Source organism: Haliotis rufescens, unplaced genomic scaffold (assembly GCF_023055435.1).
Source record: "Haliotis rufescens isolate VD_foot unplaced genomic scaffold, xgHalRufe1.0.p SCAF_8, whole genome shotgun sequence".
NCBI classification, from domain to species: Eukaryota; Metazoa; Mollusca; class Gastropoda; order Lepetellida; family Haliotidae; genus Haliotis; species Haliotis rufescens.
In genome coordinates, this window is record NW_025964372.1 from 52,030,115 (window position 1) to 52,052,780 (window position 22,666).

A 22,666-nucleotide genomic window follows, 5' to 3' on the forward strand; every position below is an offset into this window, starting at 1 on the left:
CTGTTAGGGGGACAATAATTTTACGCTACTTCAACCCCTTACGCGACATGAAATCATTTTGTTCTTACAGGACCAGTGGCTGCAGACTTCAACTATTTAGATTTTTTTTTAAATTGCAAACAAATCGCTAATGCAGTGAGCGCCAAGGTAAATGTCAAAGTGCAACATCCAATTTTGTCTGCGTTATGGATTATCTCCCCTGCCTGCATATTTTTGTTTGTTTGTTTGTTGTTTAACGCCGCACTCAGCAATATTCCAGCTATATGACGGCGGTCTGTAAATAATCGAGTCTGGACCAGACAATCCAGGGATTGACATCATGAGCATCGATCAACGTAATAGAGTTACGATGACATGCATCAACCAAGTCAGCGAGCCTGACCACCGGAACCCGTTAGTCGCCTCTAACGACAAACATAGTCGCCTTTTACGGCAAGTATGGGTTGCTGAAGACCTATTCTACCCCGGATCTTCACGGGTCTTGCTGTGTTGAGATATATTGCGTTTCTGGTCTTTCTAATCAACTGAATATCATTAGCATAGTGCACGTCGACGCAGGACTAGAGAGTCCTCTCACAGACTGGTCCCTGGGATGACACAGAGAGGTGTTTGGAGACTAAAAGGTAAACTCTAGCAAAGATTTTACCGATCACGCCTACTATTCTTCAAAATACGTAAAAAAATAAGATATGACCACACCTGTCAACATATTTTCCTGGGCAGCTTTTTTAGAAAGTCGACTCTGTTACCTTCCAGTGTGAAAAATTAAAGCCCCGACAAGCAGTTGTGTATTCTGACGCCACATGCATAGTGATAAAGTGCTTCTAAAACTGTTCACGTTGGTGAATAGATTCTGCAAGTCTCATTGTGTGACATGGCCGGGTCACCCTTAGGTCCAGGAACAGCTTCACAATCTGCCGCACCGCGCTACACATGGCATACCATATGTTCTCATTCTTTGACAAAGGTTGGGTGAACTGTGTGCCACTCCTCTGCCCTCACCCCCCCCCCCCCTCCCCACCCCACCCCGACCCATCCCACCCCACCCCAATCCCACCCCACCCCACCCCTCCGCCCGGTACGTTTGTCAAGTCGTTGCGCCGTGTGTTAGAGGCGTGTGGGTTGTCACCTTAAGATTACAGAGGATATTCATTTAGGAGGAGCGGAGGGATCTTTTGCATTTATATATCGGCTTGCCACAAGTGTTGATAACATTACACAGGGACTAGAAGTAAAAAGCCCTTGAGCGCCACATACCGCTGTATGTCACAACAATAGATAAGAAAAAGAACACGAAAAATCAAGACAAGCCTGGAGCATTGCAACCGTGTTATATAAACCTGGGCAGTGCATAAGGAGTGAGTGAGTTGGGTTTAACACCGCTTTTAACCGTATTACAGTTATACAGTCAGCTCAAAGTGGGAGGAAAGCCCGAAGTGATGCAGGTTTCGGACATTTACCACTTCGGCGAAATCCACGAGCACGGGTATGGTATTGACAAACCTAGAAACATGATTTGGGCGAACCGGGATACGAACCCACAATCATAGGTTTCTGGCGTGGTCAAGGGACGCAAATCTGCACAGCGAATCGCGCCCCCTCAGTAAATAAGGAAGAGAATTTATGGATGCCACAATAATTCTAGTTTCATCTTAAAATAATATTTGTACTGATTATACCGTTTCCCTTTTTCGAAGAGGTTTTCATGACCTTAACTGTTGTTTGAACTTTCCGGGCGAAACGAACCATGGATACGGAGTTAGTCCTTGTATTTTTGTGAAGTTTCATAACAGCAATTTTCCGGAACCTGGAGTTTCCAGACAAACGATGTCATGGCTAACTGTGTTTCATTACACAGCAATATTTCACAAAGAATCCTGGAACATTTCTTATTAAGAGAGAAATGATTACTTACGTTTCCCATCTTCACGCGTTGAGCTTGTTCGGGGTGACGTTTGCAGGGTACTCTCGAGTATGGCTTATTGATCGATTCCGGGAAGCACTAATTCTATAAATATTTTTCCACGAAAGGTTTATTGATGTCTGTTGAGCACAGTGAATCGGCCGCTCACCACATCTACCTGATCCGACGTGAACATGGGCAACACGGTAAGTAGATTCTGTAATGTTGTCTGTTGTTTCACGACGCGAACACCTAGTATCATCCCCATTTGAAAGTATTTCATAAACACACGTTTATAATACAGTCAGAATCGTACAGTCGACTTTCTTTTGATCGTGGAAAGGGTTTTGCGGTGTTCTTTAATATGTTCCTGAAGTAGGTATATTTATTCTCATTTCGACAAGTTTATTTCGTGGATGGTTCATTCATTCAAGTTGTGAAAGGCATAATATATTGTCGTTTACCCAATGCCATCTGAATGGGAACGCTATAGGTTCGTCCGGACATTACAGTTGTGATGGTAGGTGGGGCAAATGAACATTTGCAATAAATTGGTGACTGGTTACCATTCTGATAAACATGACTGTAATGTCGCGTACACCATTTCAAGTATCTGGTCATGCAAAACATAGAACACATTTCATTGAAACAGCGCAGTGTACAATAGCTTTCGTAAGACCCCTTTCCGAATATGGCAAACGCGGAGATGTGTTTACATTAGTTTGTGGCCTTCTCATTGGCAACGACCCAAATATAAGAACACAAAAACACAGTGAAACGTGTGACATTAACGTTCATGCATAGGATGTTTGTCGCAACACTTATCTTTGTTCTAATACTTGGTATTAACATTTCTAGTTCATGACTCCCTACTCCCTAAGGAGTATATTTGAACCCCGGGCGATGTATTTCTGCATCCACCTCAACAACAAATCATGTCATAGATAAACAATGCAGTTTACTTTCACCCTTATTTCAGGTTGAATATCAAAAGAAATCGTCAGCGCATGCTCCAACTGTTTTGGTGAGTACTTCAGTCCTGTCATAATGTACTCTTAAAAAATCACGTAGCGTAAAGGTAGGAAAATATATTTAAACGAGGAACAGTACAAGGTATTCAGCAAAGATATTGAAGAGAGTACACTTGATGATTGTAGTCATCTCAGTTATCGGTACATAGGAAATGTCCATGGTGAAGGTCAGCTACCATCAATAACGCATATGTCCCCCGTTAGAATCGATAGCGTCCTGACATCTCCTGTCCATGACAGAGACGAGTATGCGAATCACATCCTGGGGAATGGTCGCCCACTCGGCCTGCAACGCAAAAGCCAACTGCTGCAACGTCTGCCGTTGTGGTCGACGTCGGCGTAGCCGTCTATCCAATTCTTCCCAAGGGTGCTCTGTCGGATTCGAATCCAGGGATCTGGAGGACCAGGGGAGAAAAATGTGGACAGGCTCTTGTGATCCGTTGCGTATGCGGTAGAGCGTTGTCCTGCTTGAATACACCGTTGCCGTCTGCTGCAATTGGGAGGACGTGTGGTAGGAGAATTTCGTTGCTGTATCGTTGAGCCGTAAAACTGACCTGGATATGGACCAGACCTGTCCTGCCAAGATGAGAGATATCCGCCCACATCATAACGCTACCCCCACCAAACATGTCCACTTCCTGTACGCAGTTTCCGGCATAACGTTCTCCCCGACGTGGTCTTCCATCCTCTCGACGGAGGAGAAATCTTGATTCGTCGCTGAATCAGACATCTCTCCATCGCAGTTGAGGCCATACCAACCTCAAAGACTTCAAAATCAGAAAACTACAAGAAGCCATCAACATCAAAAGACTCCAACTCCAACCACCAATCAATCGTGACCAAGGCTACGACATACCACCGGTGTACCACCAACTCATCGAAGACCCCAATCAGCCACAATCCTTTTTACTGTTTACATTACTGGCTTCCCCCTTTGATTCATATCTCAGGCGACCAGTGAAGATTCCGGGATAGAATAGGTCTTCAGCAACCCATCCTTGTCGTAAAAGGTGACTATGCTTGTCGTAAAAGGTGGTCAGGCTCGCTGAGTTGGTTGATACATGACATCGATCCCAATTGCTTGGATCGATGTTCATGCTGTCAATCATTGGATTGTCTGGTCCAGACTCGATTATTTACAGACCGCCGTCATATAGCTGGAAAATTGCTGAGTGCGGCGTTAAACAACAAACAAACAAACAAACCATACAACAGGCTACACCGGGAAATATGTTCTATCTTTCTGTGTACATAACAGGCTTCCCCACGCCAGTGTAACTGCATCTTCAACCTACTCAAATGAGGAAACACTGCCTCCTATCCCGTATAAATACTTGTCAACCAAACTCTGAACATCACTTGGTTGATAACGGAGTTATAACCTACACCGAAACGTCGCTCATATTTGTAATAAAGAAATTGTTCATCCATATATCTTATCCTTACTTAAGGTCACTTGTTCTCTGACAAGGAAATCAAAAACACTGGATGACGATGACTGCCGGACTTTTCCGAATGGTGACGGAAGCCGGGCAAATTAAGCGGAGGAGCGGTGTGATCACCAGGCCGTGACTAGACTGGTTTTCGACCCAGTGACAGTGACATCATTTGATATGTCACTTAGACCAAGTTTAGTTGGTTGGTTGGTTTGCTGTTTAACGCCGCACTCAGCAATATTCCAGCTATGACGACAGTCTGTAAATAATCGAGTCTGGACCAGACAATCTAGTGATTGATATCATGAGCATCGATCCACGCAATTATTCACCTTTCTCAGGTTTATATAAAATGTTATGATTTATAATGAAAACGAAGCAGTAACGCCTCAGGAGAATATTAAATTTACACGCACAGATGGATTTCAAGCATTATGTGTCAAGTTTAATCTTCATTTAATAAGCAAGGAGAAATTACTTCGCAGCTCGCCGTATGCAGTTAGTTTCATCTTTTATTTTGTATTCCTAACTTTTCTTTTGTAGTTCGTAGTTCTTCCCACTGACACGACCTTAAAGAACATAATCATTGTATGGAAGCACCACAACATAAACTGAACTTGGTCAGACCCGTGAAGATTCCGGGGTAGAATAGGTCTTCAGCAACCCACGCTTGCCGTAAAAGACGACTATGCTTGTCCTAAGAGGCGACTGACGGGATCGGGTGGTCAGACAGGCTGACCTGGTTGATGCATGTCATCGTATCCCAAATAACTGATGCTCATGATATCAATCACTGGATTGTCTGGTCCAGACTCGATTGTTTACAATAACCAAACAAAACAAACAAACACTCATGTCGATGTCGTGTATGCAGGTTGAAGTTGACGAAAGTCATTTATCGATGCGTATTTCCTGTTTCAGCTTCAAGTGCAGGAAGTCAACAAGAGGACGCTGGGGAAGCTGATCATCAAGACTGTCGGCCACGAAGGTACAGAGACAGACGAGAAGGGGACGTATCTACGGCGACAGATCCAAGTCTGCATCTCTTACCTGGAACATTACAAGCCTGCAGTGTGGCGGGATGCTACAGTGACGTTCATTGGCTTACAGGGTCATGAATATGTGGTATCCTCTGGCCGCGGACGCTACAGATTCATGGTCCACCTTGATGCTCGAGACGAAATAACCTTTTCAAAAATGAAATAAGAAAATGCTATAATGACACTGCAACTAGAGCATAACTACACCGTTACCGTCTCCTTTCGAAACGTGTGGGGCGGTCGGGTAGTCTAGTGGTTAAAGCGTTCGCTCGTCACGCCGAAGACCCCGGTTCGATTCCCGACATGGGTACAAGTGTGAAGCCCATTTTTTGGTGTCCTCCCCCGTGATATTGCTGGAATATTGCTGAAAGCGGCGAAAAACCATACTCACTCACTCTAAACGTGCACGTAATGCAAATGCAAAGTTAAACAGCAGTTATTCTCCAATACACTTTTCCTTTAATCCACTGCATAACAACAGGAACAACCCGACAGTATGTGTTTATCTCAGTATCTTTACAGCACACACCTTCTAGGGGTTCTCGGTTTACATGCATGTGCATGATATGCAAATTTGCTTGTTTTCTTGATCTGGGTGTTGTGCTAAGAAAGGTCCTAAATAGTGATAATAATTTAAATTCTGATGTATCTTTGAACATGAGATAACTGTCATATAATAAAGAACGTTTGGTCACTAGTATTAATAACGTTGATTATTCCACGATTTTGGAAACAGCCTCGCTACCTGCTCCAGATTTGTTTGTTGTTTATCGCCGCACTCAGCAATATTCCAGCTACATGACAGCGGCCTGTAAATAATCGCAACCCCCTCTATATCCGCCCATGACTACTAAAGTGCATCTAATGTGACGAAAGCTACCGTTGGCACAAAAAACTCCATTGCAGGTACCCTCTTGTTTACAGTCACCATGTTGGAACTATTTTCCAAATAATTGGTCGCCTTTAACGACCAGCTTAGGTTGTTTGATCATGCTAGGAACCTCATCCACTATATCTCCAGGGCACGCATTTCGGTAAACCTACACTTCGCAATGTTACGTTTCCTGCTTTTGTTGTTACGTTGACTGGCGCTCGGCATTCAGGAGCTATAACAAGGACAGGTCGGGTTGAGTCAGTATACTGTGTTTGAGTGGGGTGTTCGTGTTAAAGGGGCACTGATCTTAAGTAATTCCCCGGGACTGGTTGTTGCCTTTGTTATTGTTTTTTCCCAGGGAATACCTGGATGTATAGCAGAAATCAAGACTAGTTCGCGACCTCTGCTGCGCCATTCGTAAGCGCATTAGTCACTTTTATGGGTAGTAATAAGGGCGTATGGTCACATTGATCAACAAAATAAAATACAGTTTTCGAGATAATAAGGAAATGTAGGTACCTTTGTGGGTAGCATCGGCAATGGTGACGAAGTTTTGAGAAGTCACTTGCTTGGTAATTTTGGGATTTTCGTCTACACTGTTTTGACTTGCAACACAAAGTAAATATTTCACTTGAGCATTGCTTTTTTTATAGTGTGTATATTTGTTTACTGTCAAAATGTGTAACATTTTTAAATTTATTAAACGCCTAAATATTCAGTTATTTTACAAAGTGACTGAAAAACATTTCCATCTGTATTATTATGATAACGAATTCCAAACATTTTGATGTTTAATGTCATCACCAAGAGACTGAATATGTTACATTGAAAAGTACATGTCTATGTTGTTTGGCTTCTAATCCTTTGCTGTGATGTTTTTAGGCCCTTTTATCGTCTTTATCAATTTTAGTCAATCTGGGCCGATTTTTCTGTCAAAATGACTGAAATACTTACACATTTGTTAAACTGCCTGAGAGAATCACATTTTACAAATTGGCGGTAATATGTACACGCTGACAAAGGAAAAGACCTGTGAAAACAACGTCTATCGCGCATTGAAGAATTTCCCTAACCAAGACGTAGAGGAACAAGAACGAATCGGTTCAATGCTACAGCAAATGAAGCAAAACAAAATTCAAACACCATAATTACAACCTACCAAATTTATGTATATAAATTTTAGGCAGCTTCCTTATTCGAGGAATGTATCCGTGAATATCCACACAAAGGAACACTATCCCACTCGTCTGCAGCTGTACAAAGAAACTTATTCGATGTCACGTGTCTCTGTAACAATCAAATATTTTAAAAGATATATATCGTTTCGGGATATTATAACCCGTGTTCGTTTCTCAACTGATGACTTAGATTGTTTCAGGTGTTTCACATAGGTGTCAAGACTCAAGGGTCGGCTGAGAAAGCCCACGTGACAATTATTTTCAAAGCGTCCACGGTTCATAAAAAAATCCATTGAGTGACAGATAACAATGAGCAACCAATCAACGTATTATCAGTTAACCCTTTGAACAAAGTATGTTGTTTTTACATCGGCACTTCACGCCATGATATGAGTGCATTCCCTTTGTTTTAGTAAAACTAGACATGTAAACACTCGCTTTTGACATATCCACTGTGCAAGATAACAGTGATTAATCATCCTTTGATGACTAGGAACGATCCGCTGATTTACAAAAAAAGCAAATCAACTGATCATTTACCTCTTGCTGGGCTGCCACGTGTATATTACATAAAACCCATTTCACCTCACTTCAAACCTGCATTTAGATTGGATAATTACCCCAGACACAATAAATGCCAAATGGGAACCTTTGTCAGGTAAACTAAGTGGTGCTACCACTAATTGTACCAGTAATAAATTCATTAACTGAACACTCAAGTAAAATGATGACAAATACACAAGTGTAGGGTTATACCAGAAAACGTGGATGACAACAAGGGAGTAGTAATCGTATTATCGACGCAATCCGAAATTCGAACATGCTTTCACAGCATGGATACTTGTTTTTATTATTAAACTATAACCGTCTGGGATATTTCCAAATGACGACATCCGATGAGCTCCGCCGTTCTTTTTGTCTGTTTGTTTTTAGGCTGAAGAAATGAATTAACATGCGCCCTTTGTCGAAATCTTTATAGATCACAGTTAACCAATCAGTGTTAAAAAAACAGGCTTCCCAGAAAGCTGTGTTAAACTGAGTGGTCAGGTTTAATTATTCAGAAGAACAGGCGTGATCGGTAACTTCTGTGCTGGTAGTTTATCTTTTAATTTCTGAACACCTCTCTTGGTCATCCCAGGGACCAGACTGGCCACGAAGGTACAGAGACAGACGAGGAGGGGACGTATCTACGGCGACAGATCCAAGTCTGCATCTCTTACCTGGAACATTACAAGCCTGCAGTGTGGCGGGATGCTACAGTGACGTTCATTGGCTTACAGGGTCATGAATATGTGGTATCCTCTGGCCGCGGACGCTACAGATTCATGGTCCACCTTGATGCTCGAGACGAAATAACCTTTTCAAAAATGAAATAAGAAAATGTTATTTTTTTTAATGAGACTGCAACTGGAGCATGAGTACACCGTGGCATGTGCACATGTGTATGCCAGTCACCTCTCTAAACGTGTGGGGCGGTCGGGTAGCCTAGTGGGTAAAGCGTTCGCTCAACACGCCGAAGACCCGGGTTCGATTCACGATATGGGTAGAATGTGTGAAGCCCATTTCTGGTGTCCCCCGCCGTGATATAGCTGGAATATTGCTAAAAGCGGCGTAAAATCAAACTCACTCACTCACTCACTCATCACTGTCGGCTGTCAGCCACACCGTCCATCAACACGAAGCCGCCTTTCCGGAAACAGTTCTTCATTAAAGTGACTTGCCGCCACGTTCGGTGTGCCATCCCAGTTGCATTCAATATGCTGATCACGTGGTCTTGTGTCTCGTCAAATCAAGAGAGCATACTTCAGAAAATAAGTACCTGTCCCTAAGAATTTTGAAGAAACACCTTGAAACTGACCATGATTTACTTGTTACAAAGTACAAACTATGGCAGCTGTTGCATACATTGGGTTACAAATACAAAAAGATAACTGGAGAAAATAGGGTTGTGTTGTGTGAACGGTCTCACATTGTTCGTCTCCGAAATCATTACCTGCCATCCAGGAAAGAAAGATCTTTTTAGCCTTTCTAAACACTCTAAACAAACTTTGATGTATTTATTGAGATTTTAGATAAAAACATTGATCCTATTTCGTTGTAAGGGGCTAGGATATGGGGTATCTCGAAGTTAGACTTTATTTAAAGAGTACACGCCAATGCATGTAAACGTGTTTGAGGATTTAAGATAAATTGAGCAATTGCAGTTGTGTATGGTGAATGTGGTGGATATCTATTATTTATATAAACAGTAAATTACGGTTATAACGAACACGCTTATAACGAACTGACGGATATAACGAACTTACTTTTTTGGTCCCGACTATTTGCTGTTGTTATACTGTATATATGCTTATAACGAACTACGGTTATAACGTACTACAATTAGTAGTCCCTTTGAGTTCGTTATAACCGTACTTTACTGTACGCAGATTAACATGATACCGTATTGGGTACAATTATTACACAGGCCTCCTTACAGATACCCAAGAACATGTTATGAAATGACGCTATTGTATGATATAGTTCTGGAAGCGTAGATTGAGTGTTATCTGTTCAGGAAAATATGAATGAATTTGGTTTGGGTTATGTAGAAAAGGAAGAATACCCTGAACATTGTATAAACATGGTCACTCAAAAACTAAAGGATGTTTATATACAAAAATGTGTAACTTGGCATTAAGATTATCAACAAAATGTGAATATGTACTGTTTTAAACTTAGGTTTCAAATTCTTTTGAAACCTATTTTGCAAAAACAATATAATGTATTTTCCTCAAATAAGATGCTCATCGCATACTCTTAACATTGAACAGACACGTATTAGAAGATAGAGTTTGTAGGTGAGGTGAGGTGAAATTGGGTTTAACGTCGCGTCCAAAATTATTGCACTTATACAGCGACGTGCATGCACGTGTGTGTGTTTGTGTGTGTTTTTACTAGTCCAGTCCAGTTTATAGTGCTAGCTCACTTAGATACCATGCTGCAGTTTAACATGGATACCCCACTCAGACACAGTATACTGACTCCGAGCCGACCTGTTTTAGCCCCTTAATGCCGAGCGCCAGACAGGGTAACAACAAGTACCATCTTTTAACGTCTTTTGGTATGACGCGGCCGGGTATCGAACCCCGGACCTTCCGCTCTCCGGGCGGACGCTCTACCACTAGACCACGGAGTCGGCGTATAAAAACTTCTTGTTAAAGATTCATTAAACGTATGTTTATTACACTATCCATTGCAATCTGCACTATATAGGCCTGTGGCCTTTCAGTATATGTGTAAATAAAGATTAATTGATTAATCCCCTAGACAGTCAATTCCCTTCAATTGATCTACCCGCCTGAACCAGAAATAAAAGAGACTGGTGAATCTTTCTCTTTATGTCGTGTTATATTCCAGCAGATCTAGGTTGAGTGTCGTGCTTTTCTACGAATCTTGCTCAAACGTTTGTTGATCACGGTGACAACATTCAAGGACTGTTTTTTTTTCAAAATGTTTTAGGGTGATCACGAGGCCATTTCTTAATTTGACACATCAGTTATCAAAATGACGAGTAACTTGGTTTCCTGTGTTTGCTCTGCCTTTGCATGTGTTTGTGACTGATACCATCGGTGGAGCAGGATGGGATCACATGTTCGCGAACTACTAGTATCATTACCATTTGATAATGATTCATAAACGCATGCTCATCATAAAGTCGGAATCGTACAATGGGCTCTGCTTTTAGCAGAGATTTCTTATGATTATGGAAAGTGTTTTGACGGTTTTATTCACAACACAAGCTTTTCTGTTTTACTCTGTGATCCCTGATTGATAATATTTTATGGGCGCTTTGGTCAGCTGTGTTGATGGGTGGCCACATCCCCGTGTTGTCTGTCCGACACGACATGCAGTAACTGCAGTTCTCTTGTATCCGTTTTTTTATCGTAGATTCGCGATTAAGTTTCTTTTGACGTGGATGTTGAACTGTAGAATACAGGTATAGGTAAAGAGACAGTTCAATGATCTGCGGACACGTGAGTGATTGTGCAAGTTCAAAAGAGTTACATTTGTTCTGTCGTGTATGCCTTCATGTGAATAAGGCGTTTAACAGTGAGTGATTTTACCGCGAATTGGCGTGTTTCTCAGTTGCGTGTGGAAAAAATGTTGGGAAAATGCCTCAAGCGACCATGATCAAAGACATGAACCACTATGGCGCAACCAAAGAACGCATTGTCCTGACAGCTGAGAAGGACATTGATTCCAAAACCACAATTTACCCATCAACATTATCATCGTATTAAAACGATTCTCCATTTATTTTGTGGATCACTGAGAAGAACACGGGTACATGTACATGAATTGATTGATATGTATTACGTAGGAATTGGTTGATGACAAGGCACCGAAACATCGCCTTTACAGTAAATAAAGAAGTTGTAATCCATACATTGTGTCTACTTTGTCCATCTAGATGGTACATAATGTGGTTCAGGTGAAAGCTGTCGTAGAGAAAACATCTGGAATGTTACAGTCCATGAAGCCCCTGATGTCACAATTTCACAAGGCCGCGCCAGGTGTGAACCCAAGGCTTGGGTCCAGGTATTGTCTCAATAACTTAATGTTTGATCCTAAACTCTAAACATGAACTGTACTCATTGAAAGGTCAGCATCCTCATTCCACCCCCAGCCACTGCTCCCAGAACAGTTTGAGCCGTGCCCGCAATCCAGCTGAACACCGACCGGAAGCCATCTCTGAGCTTGAGACGCAGCCCTCTGTGGACACACTGCGTGGTCACTTCCTCGTTGTTGATGGACACGACATATTTGTTGCACTGACTTCCGGCGTAGAACTTGACAGTGAGGAATCTCCCGTAGACCTCTATGCTGGCATTCCTCCACACCCAGTCAGGCTCACCCCCTATCACAGAGTAGCAGCACTGGAGCACCTTCCGGTCCACGCCCAGTAGACGGTGCTGCTTCTCCCTTGGATGAAATCGGAGATGTCGGAAAAGTCAATGTACGGGCCACAGTCAATTGCCTGCAAAAGATTGATATAAATATTATTTTGGTAAAGAATAAATGAGAGCAACTTCATTTCACCAGACCACACGGCCGTGATAATACGATAGTGACATAAAGTTTACTTTAAACAATCAGTTTGGCCTTGCACCTTACACATAAATACATAGGCCGAGAAGTTTCTCAGCGAATTACTAGTCAGTCTTTATGTAATAAAGGCGAGGTGAAACGGGGCTCCATATTTGGACATCGGGACTGGGCAACACTGACTGAGTATGGTTTCACGCCGCTTTTGGCAATATTCCAGCAATATCACGGCGGGGGAAACCAGAAATGGGATTCACACATCGTACCCATGTCGGGAATCGAACCCGGGTCTTCGGCGTGACGAGCGAACGCTTTAACCACTAGGCTACCCGACCACCCCCACATGAATGATAACTTAACTTTGTTTATTTAAACAATTGTATGTTTGGGACTTGTGGGATCTGTGGACTTAAATGTGCAAAATGTGTCAAAAAGTTGGTTTAGAGGTTTCCAGGAAGCGATTTTCTCACAGCTCGCCGACTAAACAACATGGTACCACGACACACGAGGTCATGCAATGGGAAAACCTGACCCTACTATTGGTATACTATGAAAGGGTAACCCTGACATATTCTCGATACAGAAATCTGATGGGGGTGTAAGTATAGAGTACTGGGGAACAACCATACCTTGCAATACCTACAAGCACAGTACTATTCAATCTCAAAAGCTAATTCTCCAAGAACAAATATATAACGCGCTCTGTACGAGATAGTCAGGCGTTATACAAGGCATCCTGTCGGGCGTGGTGTTGTGTGATAGAGAGTTCACATTCCAAAATGATCACAAATGTTCCAAAGTTTCAAAATTTAAGAACGTGATCACTGTTAAAAGAGCGATTCGGGGTAGTTACAGTGGCGTTAATGCACAGTTTGGATATGAAATTATTCCTCTTCTACTCGTGGAATCAAATCAAAAGTTCCAATAGGACTTACATACTTCATCTTAGATAGACTGATGACATGATTCACCACAACAAACCTACCATGCCTTGGTTGTTTGCGTGCTTGTTGTTTAACGGCACTCATCAAGATGGCCAGACATAATCTACTCTGGGCTAGGCATTCCATTGATTGATATTATGACCATTGATCCACGCCTTCGGGTACGTGGCCACGTCATCAACCAAGTCACCGTGCCTGACCAGCCAATCCATTGAGTCGCCTCTTGCCATCAGCATAGCCTGAAAGGGACCAACCAAGTCACCGAGCCTGACCAGCTAATCCATTGAGTCGCCTCTGGCCATCAGCATAGGCTGAAAGGGACCAACCAAGTCACCGTGCCTGACCAACTAATCCATTGAGTCGCCTCTTGCCATCAGCATAGCCTGAAAGGGACCAACCAAGTCACCGTGCCTGACCAACTAATCCATTGAGTCGCCTCTTGCCATCAGCATAGCCTGAAAGGGACCAACCAAGTCACCGTGCCTGACCAACTAATCCATTGAGTCGCCTCTTGCCATCAGCATAGCCTGAAAGGGACCAACCAAGTCACCGTGCCTGACCAACTAATCCATTGAGTCGCCTCTTGCCATCAGCATAGACTGAAAGGGACCAACCAAGTCACCGTGCCTGACCAACTAATCCATTGAGTCGCCTCTTGCAATCAGCATAGACTGAAAGGGACCAACCAAGTCACCGTGCCTGACCAACTAATCCATTGAGTCGCCTCTTGCAATCAGCATAGACTGAAAGGGACCAACCAAGTCACCGTGCCTGACCAACTAATCCATTGAGTCGCCTCTTGCCATCAGCATAGCCTGAAAGGGACCAACCAAGTCACCGTGCCTGACCAACTAATCCATTGAGTCGCCTCTTGCAATCAGCATAGACTGAAAGGGACCAACCAAGTCACCGTGCCTGACCAACTAATCCATTGAGTCGCCTCTTGCAATCAGCATAGACTGAAAGGGACCAACCAAGTCACCGTGCCTGACCAACTAATCCATTGAGTCGCCTCTTGCCATCAGCATAGCCTGAAAGGGACCAACCAAGTCACCGTGCCTGACCAACTAATCCATTGAGTCGCCTCTTGCCATCAGCATAGCCTGAAAGGGACCAACCAAGTCACCGTGCCTGACCAACTAATCCATTGAGTCGCCTCTTGCAATCAGCATAGACTGAAAGGGACCAACCAAGTCACCGTGCCTGACCAACTAATCCATTGAGTCGCCTCTTGCAATCAGCATAGACTGAAAGGGACCAACCAAGTCACCGTGCCTGACCAACTAATCCATTGAGTCGCCTCTTGCCATCAGCATAGCCTGAAAGGGACCAACCAAGTCACCGTGCCTGACCAACTAATCCATTGAGTCGCCTCTTGCCATCAGCATAGCCTGAAAGGGACCAACCAAGTCACCGTGCCTGACCAACTAATCCATTGAGTCGCCTCTTGCCATCAGCATAGCCTGAAAGGGACCAACCAAGTCACCGTGCCTGACCAACTAATCCATTGAGTCGCCTCTTGCCATCAGCATAGCCTGAAAGGGACCAACCAAGTCACCGTGCCTGACCAACTAATCCATTGAGTCGCCTCTTGCCATCAGCATAGCCTGAAAGGGACCAACCAAGTCACCGTGCCTGACCAACTAATCCATTGAGTCGCCTCTTGCCATCAGCATAGCCTGAAAGGGACCAACCAAGTCACCGTGCCTGACCAACTAATCCATTGAGTCGCCTCTTGCCATCAGCATAGCCTGAAAGGGACCAACCAAGTCACCGTGCCTGACCAACTAATCCATTGAGTCGCCTCTTGCCATCAGCATAGCCTGAAAGGGACCAACCAAGTCACCGTGCCTGACCAACTAATCCATTGAGTCGCCTCTTGCCATCAGCATAGCCTGAAAGGGACCAACCAAGTCACCGTGCCTGACCAACTAATCCATTGAGTCGCATCTTGCCATCAGCATAGGTGGTATGGGACCAGGTCTAACACGCAGCCACCACGGTTCTTGTCTTGAGACAAGGTTGTGGATGGCGTGACCTTGCTGATACTGGTGGGATATGAACTTAAACGTGAAGAAATGTACACTTACAGCGGACACCATATCGTCATCGTCGCCCTGCAAATACAATGATCAGTGTCAAATGTTCTGATTTTGTAAATTGTTTGATAGGCATTACTTAGAAGTTGAGGGAAGACAAGGTAGACACAATGTAATGGATAACAACTTCTTTAATACTGTGAAAAGCGACGTTTCGGTATAGATCCTTATACCGTTGTCAAGCAAGACTGAATTTTGTACTTTGAAATTAAAAAGAAACCACGTCCTGTTTCCATGGTCAGATAAACGTATAATACATACAGTCAGGTTTCCTATAGTTAACAAGCAACTCAAAGTGTAATTAAATGAGTGAGTGAGTATGGTTTAACGCCACTTTTAGCAATATTCCAGCAATATCACGGCGGGGGACACCAGAAATGGGCTTTACACATTGTACCTACATGTACATGTATGTCAGGAATCGAACCCGGGTCTTCGGCGTGACGAGCGAACGCTTTAACCACTAGGCTACCCGACCGCCCCTGTAATTCAGTACAGATCAAGCTTCGTAATAGTATTAGTAATAAACATTATAGGATTCTTACTCTATTTGTTTCACAAACCTGCCCCTGAAATAGATGCCCGTGTTTATAAATGCGAAAAAATGGTTCCATAATCAAAGAAATATCCGCTAAAAGAACAGCTTAATGATGACACAAAGTATCTCCCACTGTTTGATAGTGATTCATAAACACGTGTTTATTATATGGTCCGAATCGTACAATGAACTCTTTAGTTATTATATACAATTCCCACAATACCGACAATTCTTTCCTGTACAAAGGTTTTCTTCCAAGGACACCAGTATTGTTCGAGAATTCAAACTGATGTGCTAGGAGTGAGTGAGTTAGGTTTAACGCCGCTTTTAACAGTATTCCAGTTAAATCACGGCGTGTCAGCTTAATGTGGGAGGAAAGCCCGAAGTGATGCAGGTTTAAGACGTTTACCACTTCGGTGAAACCCACGAGCACGGGTATGGTGCTGACAAACCTAGAAACATAATCGGGGCGAACCGGGATTCGAACCCACAATCATAGGTTTCTGGCGTGTCCAAGGGACGCAACTCTGCACAGCGAATCGCGGCGCCTTAGACGACTGGGCCACCCGTGCCCCCAGATACATCATGTATTGTTCATGTGAGCGCCTTGTCACGCCGTAGTGTGCAATAACCAAGTCACTGAGTCAGAAACAAACTTCAAGATCTGATGTCACTTAATCCTAAAAGATGGATATTCATATTAAGATATTGACTTGACGGTTGACACACTCGTTGCTTGCTGACATTTGGCTTCGGCATAGACAGTTCCACCCAATAATTAGCAGATATTCCGTTATTTATTATTCATATATAATGTAACTATGCGGTTTTCAAGATGAATAGATGATGAAGTGATTTCCATACATGATAGAGAAATTTAATATGATGACGATGAAACTTGGTAAGCACATCCATTAATCATGGGTTCCTGGCGCGCCCAAGGGACGCAACTCTGCACAGCGAATCGCGGCGCCTTAGATGACTGGCTAACTGTAAAGGAGCTCCTGGTAGTTAAAATAATGCATATATAGTATCAGCACTGAACTAAAAAAACAACATTTAGATTCGATGCCCTTTGTTTCGTAATGACACTCTCTGCAATATTCCAGCTACATTATGGGGCCTGTAAGAAAACGAGCCTGGACCAGATACATCATGCGAGTGAGTGAGTGAGTGAGTGAGTGAGTGAGTTGGGTTTATCGCCGCTTTTAACAGTATTCCAGTTATATCATGGCAGGGAATCAAGGGTAATACGTTGTCTTGATGTGATAAAACGTGAGATATGATGTGTGTAAGATTTAAGAGGCCCGCCCTTGTCCCGTTTATATGAGTCTAACATGCTTCTGAAAATTTCCACACAGTGCCATCACATCACAGAATATTCCACATGTTTCTATAACGCTCTCACCCAGTCCAAGGTATTCCGGAATTTGACACATCACACACGCATCTTCATATGGTTACTTCCTCAAAACGGCTTACGTAAAGTAATGGAGAAATGGAGGTTTGGAGATGTTAATGTTAATGTATCTACCTATTATAATTATCCTGGTTTGTTATTTTCAAATCGGCTGTGTTGGACGACTGGTATTAACTCTCTTGTTCAGAAGACAAATAAGGCTCTGTTTGTTGTTAAGAAATTACAGCATTGTTTGAAGAACATACCCGTACATATACTTTTTTAAATATTTGACAGTCAAATTAAGCCTGTATTATTATACACTTCAGAAATATGGGGCTATTCAAAAATTGCAGCAATTGAAAAATTTCAGATTAAATTCTGTAACCAACAGGACTGGTATTGTAAAGTTTGTGAAATACGTAAATTATCAATGTATAAGGAATATAAGTCATTGCTAACAGTTGAAAAGTATCTCTGTGAAATCACAAGCCGTCATCAAAGACGTATGTTTTGTTTGTTAAGAGTTGGCGTGTTGCCATTGAGGGTAAATTTAGGTAGAAGATGCGGTATAGAGTACTGTAATAGGCAGTGCAGATTTTGAAATTTACAAGATGAGTTGCATTTAATGCTTGTCTGCCCATGTTACAGATACTTAAGAAATAAGTATTTACCTATTTATTACTCTTCCAATCCTACTTTATATAAATATAATACACTATTATCTTGTAACCGCACAAGTATTGTAACTAATTGTGTTAAGTATATACTGGAAGCACTTGCAATCCGAAATACTGTCACTTAATACCCTCTGTCATCTGCCTCATACTGTATTTTTCAATGAGTATTTGTACGTGGGCCTATGGCCTTTATACTGAAATAAAGAATTGAATTACGTTAAGTAGGACTACATTCCTGACTGTCAGTCACTGTCCAAACACAATGCAATGAGCTTCTACCGAATCTCAACAGAAACAATGCAATACAGTTACAATCATTATCCTACAACAACATCCACTGCCATATAACATTTTTGTTTGTTTCTTGTTGAACGCCGCCCTCAGCAATATTCCAACTATATGATGGCAGTCTGTAAATAATTGATTCAGGAACAGTCAATCCAGTGATCATCGATCCACGCAATTGGGATACAATGCCATGCATCAATCAGTGAGTGAATGAGTGAGTTGGGTTTAACGCCGCTTTTAACAGTATTCCAGTTAAATCACGGCGTGTCAGCTTAATGTGGGAGGAAAGCCCGAAGTGATGCAGGTCTCAGACGTTTACCACTTCGGTGAAACCCACGAGCACGGGTATGGTGCTGACAAACCTAGAAACATAATCGGGGCGAACCGGGATTCGAACCCACAATCATAGGTTTCTGGCGTGCTTAAGGGACGCAACTCTGCACAGCGAATCGCGGCGCCTTAGACGACTGGGCCACCCATGCCCCCCATGCATCAATCAAGTCAGCGAGCCTGACCATCCGATCCCGTTAATCGCCTCTTACGACAAGCATAGTTCAATGGCACCATATAACAGTAACGACCATGATGCAATCACTTAAGTACGAAAAAATGGAGACCTGTGTTTTCAAATAAATGCGACAAAACCAAAAATGCGCCTTGTAGAACTATTAGATTCTTGAGGTTTTGAAAAAGTTGAAAATTGACAAATTCTTGGCCAGGGTCACTCTTCCTCGTCTGTTGTGTTTTATATATATTCTTAGAAACTGGTTTCAGGGTAACTGTTATGTCAGTGTTGTCTACAGAACATAAACACAGACAGTTCACAGCCTTATCTTGCTGTCCAAAATATTACACTTATATACTCATTATTTTTAGCACATTTACAAGAAAAACATCGAAATGCATTTACTTTAAACTAATCACAAAGGTACATAACCATGTTTAATATTTGGATGTATTCTATATACACAGTGATTAAACACTGTAATTGTACATTTACTTATTTCAAATTTTTGTATGTATTATAACCTTAAAGACTGTACCAAAGGCATTAAGATGAATAGTTAGTATTGTTTTGTCTGACTCTCCATTTCCATCAAGAGGAAAACTTGTTTCAACCACATACTTACAGGTTGAAGTTTCATTCACGTATTCGACATTCAAAGTTAAACCATCGACAATACATCTAGTACGGCACAGCTTTTATCCCAATGGTCCTGAAAACGACGGAATACTGAATGCTACATCGCTCTGTGCTGCATGCTGGAAATACAAACAACGAGTAAACTGTAAATACCAGGAACAGGCTCACATGCTCACTTGAACTCAGTGGTATCATCTTGAAGTGACATGCATTGCATCAGAATAAACAGTCGAACTTTGAAATTTTGTGTTTACTGAGAGTTGTACGTGCGAATGCGTCCCTAGCGGAAGTGGACACCCAATCCTCTGTGTGCAACTCGTAGATAACAGGAACTTTTGACGTGTGTGAGTATATTATCACATGATGAACGACAAACAGGAAGATTTCATGGCGAAAAATTCTGTGCTAAGTGGTTTGACAAGAGTTGTTCAGGCAGGAACACCAGAAAGTGGCTTCTTGTGCTTAAAATATGGGTTTGTCGGCTTTTTTCACATTGTGTAATGTTGAGAATCTAGCATTTTTTAATCGGATGTCCTAACACATAAATGACAATGCTAAGCAAACACCTCCATCTCTAATCCCCAGTATGGGAAAGGTTATCAGTTAAGGAGAAATGGCAATTTTTGGTTGACATATATTTGAATACAACGTGCTCATCATGATGTCAATGAGTGAGTGAGTTAATTCCTGAAAACTTTGGCCAACACTGCATGGGTACTTAGCTTTGAATCTCGCAACAGGGTTACACGATATTATAGCAGATCTATTACACAACATAGACTGTTTGACTTGTGGCTGGGTCGGTGGGGTAGCAAAGTGGTTAACGCACTCACTCGTCACGCCGAAGGCCCGAGTTCGATTGCTACAATGTATGACGGCTATTTGTGATGTTCCCCACTGTGATATTGCTGGCATATTGCTAAAAACGGCTTAAAACCCAACCAACTCACTCACGTGTGGCTTATTCGCAAAAGGAAATGATGAATCCGCAAATGCAACAATAAACATATATTGGCTTCTCTCCCTGATATAAGGGGCGGTCGGGTAGCCTAGTGGTTTAAGCATTAGCTCGTCATGCCGAAGACCCGGGTTCGATTCCTGACATGGGTACAATGTGTGAAGCCCATTTTCTGGTGTCCCCCGCCGTGATATTGCTGGAATATTGCTAAAAGCGGCGTGAGGAGAGAACGCTTTAACCACTAGGATACCCGACCACCCCTCAGATTCTTAGAAATACAGTGGCCATGTATGTGGAAATGAACAACTGTACTTTGAACAAAGGCTCTTTGAGAAAGTGGTTTCCAATCTTACAAGAAACAAGACGAGGTGGTGTTTTATCGCCATGGTTCTTTTAAAACTACATTCATGATGATGATCTGTCATGAATATAGTTGTGTTCAGTACACTGCCAATACAGCAAAATAATTGTCTTTAACCAGACTATGTTATGTTCCCAAAGAGGAAGATACAGAGGCACATGTCAACCAAAGAGGAAGATACAGGAAGCACAAGTCAACCAAAAAGGAAGATACAGGAAGCACAAGTCAACCAAAGAGGAAGATACAGGAAGCACATGTCAACCAAAGAGGAAGATACAGGAAGCACAAGTCAACCAAAAAGGAAGATACAGGAAGCACATGTCAACCAAAGAGGAAGAAACAGGAAGCACATGTCAACCAAAGAGGAAGATACAGGAAGCACATGTCAACGAAAGAGGAAGATACAGGAAGCAGATGTCAACGAAAGAGGAAGATACAGGAAGCACATGTCAACCAAAGAGGAAGATACAGGAAGCACATGTCAACGAAAGAGGAAGATACAGGAAGCACAAGTCAACCAAAAAGGAAGATACAGGAAGCACAAGTCAACCAAAGAGGAAGATACAGGAAGCACATGTCAACGAAAGAGGAAGATACAGGAAGCACAAGTCAACCAAAAAGGAAGATACAGGAAGCATATGTCAACCAAAGAGGAAGAAACAGGAAGCACATGTCAACCAAAGAGGAAGATACAGGAAGCACATGTCAACGAAAGAGGAAGATACAGGAAGCAGATATCAACGAAAGAGGAAGATACAGGAAGCACATGTCAACCAAAGAGGAAGATACAGGAAGCACATGTCAACGAAAGAGGAAGATACAGGAAGCAGATGTCACCAAAGAGGAAGATACAGGAAGCACATGTCAACCAAAGAGGAAGATACAGGAAGCACAAGTCAACCAAAGAGGAAGATACAGGAAGCACATGTCAACCAAAGAGGAAGATACAGGAAGTACAAGTGAACGAAAGGGGAAGATACAGGAAGCACATGTCAACCAAAGAGGAAGATACAGGAAGCACAAGTAAACCAAAGAGGAAGATGCAGGAAGTACATGTCAACCAAAAAGGAAGACACAGGAAGCACATGTCAACCAAAGAGGAAGATACAGGAAGCACATGTCAACGAAAGAGGAAGATACAGGAAGCAGATGTCACCAAAGAGGAAGATACAGGAAACTATCATGCCTCACTGAATTTGACGAGGATACAATAGTAATATATGTGACTCGCCAGGGGAAAGGGGACCTTATGGGCGAAAAATCACATTTTGACATTTCATTATATTTTAAAACCTCAGCATCTTCGGAACACACAAGTTTCAAATCATATTTATTACAGAGATACATGGCATAACGATATTCACTTAAGTAGGTCAAACGTCTTTATGACGTCATAGCACAATTGTTTCCTGGCACCAATAAGGTAGCTTTTCTACTGGTGGGTCACAATAAGGATATATAATAACAATCGCAGGTTGTGTTTTACCTTTTTAAATTATGCCACTACCTGTGATAGAGTAACAATAATGTCATCTGAGAAAAGAAACATCAATTCCATGTTACCCAGATACCGGACTGTATATTCCACTGAAGGGGTGACATGTAAATATGAATTGTCAACGCAACAGAAAAAACAGCCTATATTATCCGCCGAAATAGATTACATTTAGCGTAAAGGGCAAAACAGCTGTGAAAATTATGAGTG

The 22,666-nt window shown here is 42.4% G+C and overlaps 3 protein-coding genes across 5 annotated transcripts in view; 2 read left to right on the plus strand and 1 right to left on the minus strand.

Annotated features, from left to right (window-relative positions):
* Window positions 1–1,985, minus strand: part of LOC125376907 — a 99,541-nt gene extending 97,556 nt beyond the window's left edge. For both annotated transcript variants that reach the window (XM_048389397.1, XM_048389396.1), the window contains exon 1: window positions 1,916–1,985. In XM_048389397.1, the coding sequence (XP_048245354.1) occupies window positions 1,916–1,924 (9 nt within the window). In that variant the 5' untranslated portion in view covers window positions 1,925–1,985. The remainder of the gene's footprint in view (window positions 1–1,915) is intronic.
* Window positions 1,986–2,037: 52 nt separating this feature from the next.
* Window positions 2,038–8,839, plus strand: LOC124123678. 2 transcript variants are annotated; one of them, XM_048389401.1, is made up of 4 exons: window positions 2,038–2,109; window positions 2,883–2,927; window positions 5,292–5,358; window positions 8,621–8,839. In XM_048389401.1, exons 1-4 carry the CDS (start codon window positions 2,098–2,100, stop codon window positions 8,836–8,838), a joined length of 342 nt encoding a protein of 113 aa, XP_048245358.1. In that variant the 5' UTR covers window positions 2,038–2,097; the 3' UTR covers window position 8,839. The 2 variants fall into 2 exon arrangements, with proteins under 2 accessions (XP_048245358.1, XP_048245357.1); XM_048389400.1 differs by lacking the exon at window positions 8,621–8,839 and having other exon boundaries at window positions 5,292–6,508.
* Window positions 8,840–21,089: 12,250 nt separating this feature from the next.
* Window positions 21,090–22,175, plus strand: LOC125377058 (inner centromere protein-like). Its single transcript, XM_048389869.1, has one exon. The coding sequence runs from the start codon at window positions 21,090–21,092 to the stop codon at window positions 22,173–22,175; it is 1,086 nt and encodes a 361-aa protein (XP_048245826.1).
* Window positions 22,176–22,666: the final 491 nt, after the last annotated feature.

Coding starts and splice junctions, on each gene's coding strand:
- LOC124123678 (XM_048389401.1), top strand. Junction 2,928..5,291: donor CGCATGCTCCAACTGTTTTG/GTGAGTACTTCA, acceptor TTCCTGTTTCAG/CTTCAAGTGCAGGAAGTCAA. Junction 5,359..8,620: donor CAAGACTGTCGGCCACGAAG/GTACAGAGACAG, acceptor CTGGCCACGAAG/GTACAGAGACAGACGAGGAG.
- LOC125377058 (XM_048389869.1), top strand. CDS start 21,090: ATGTTCCCAAAGAGGAAGATACAGAGGCACATGTCAACCAAAGAGGAA.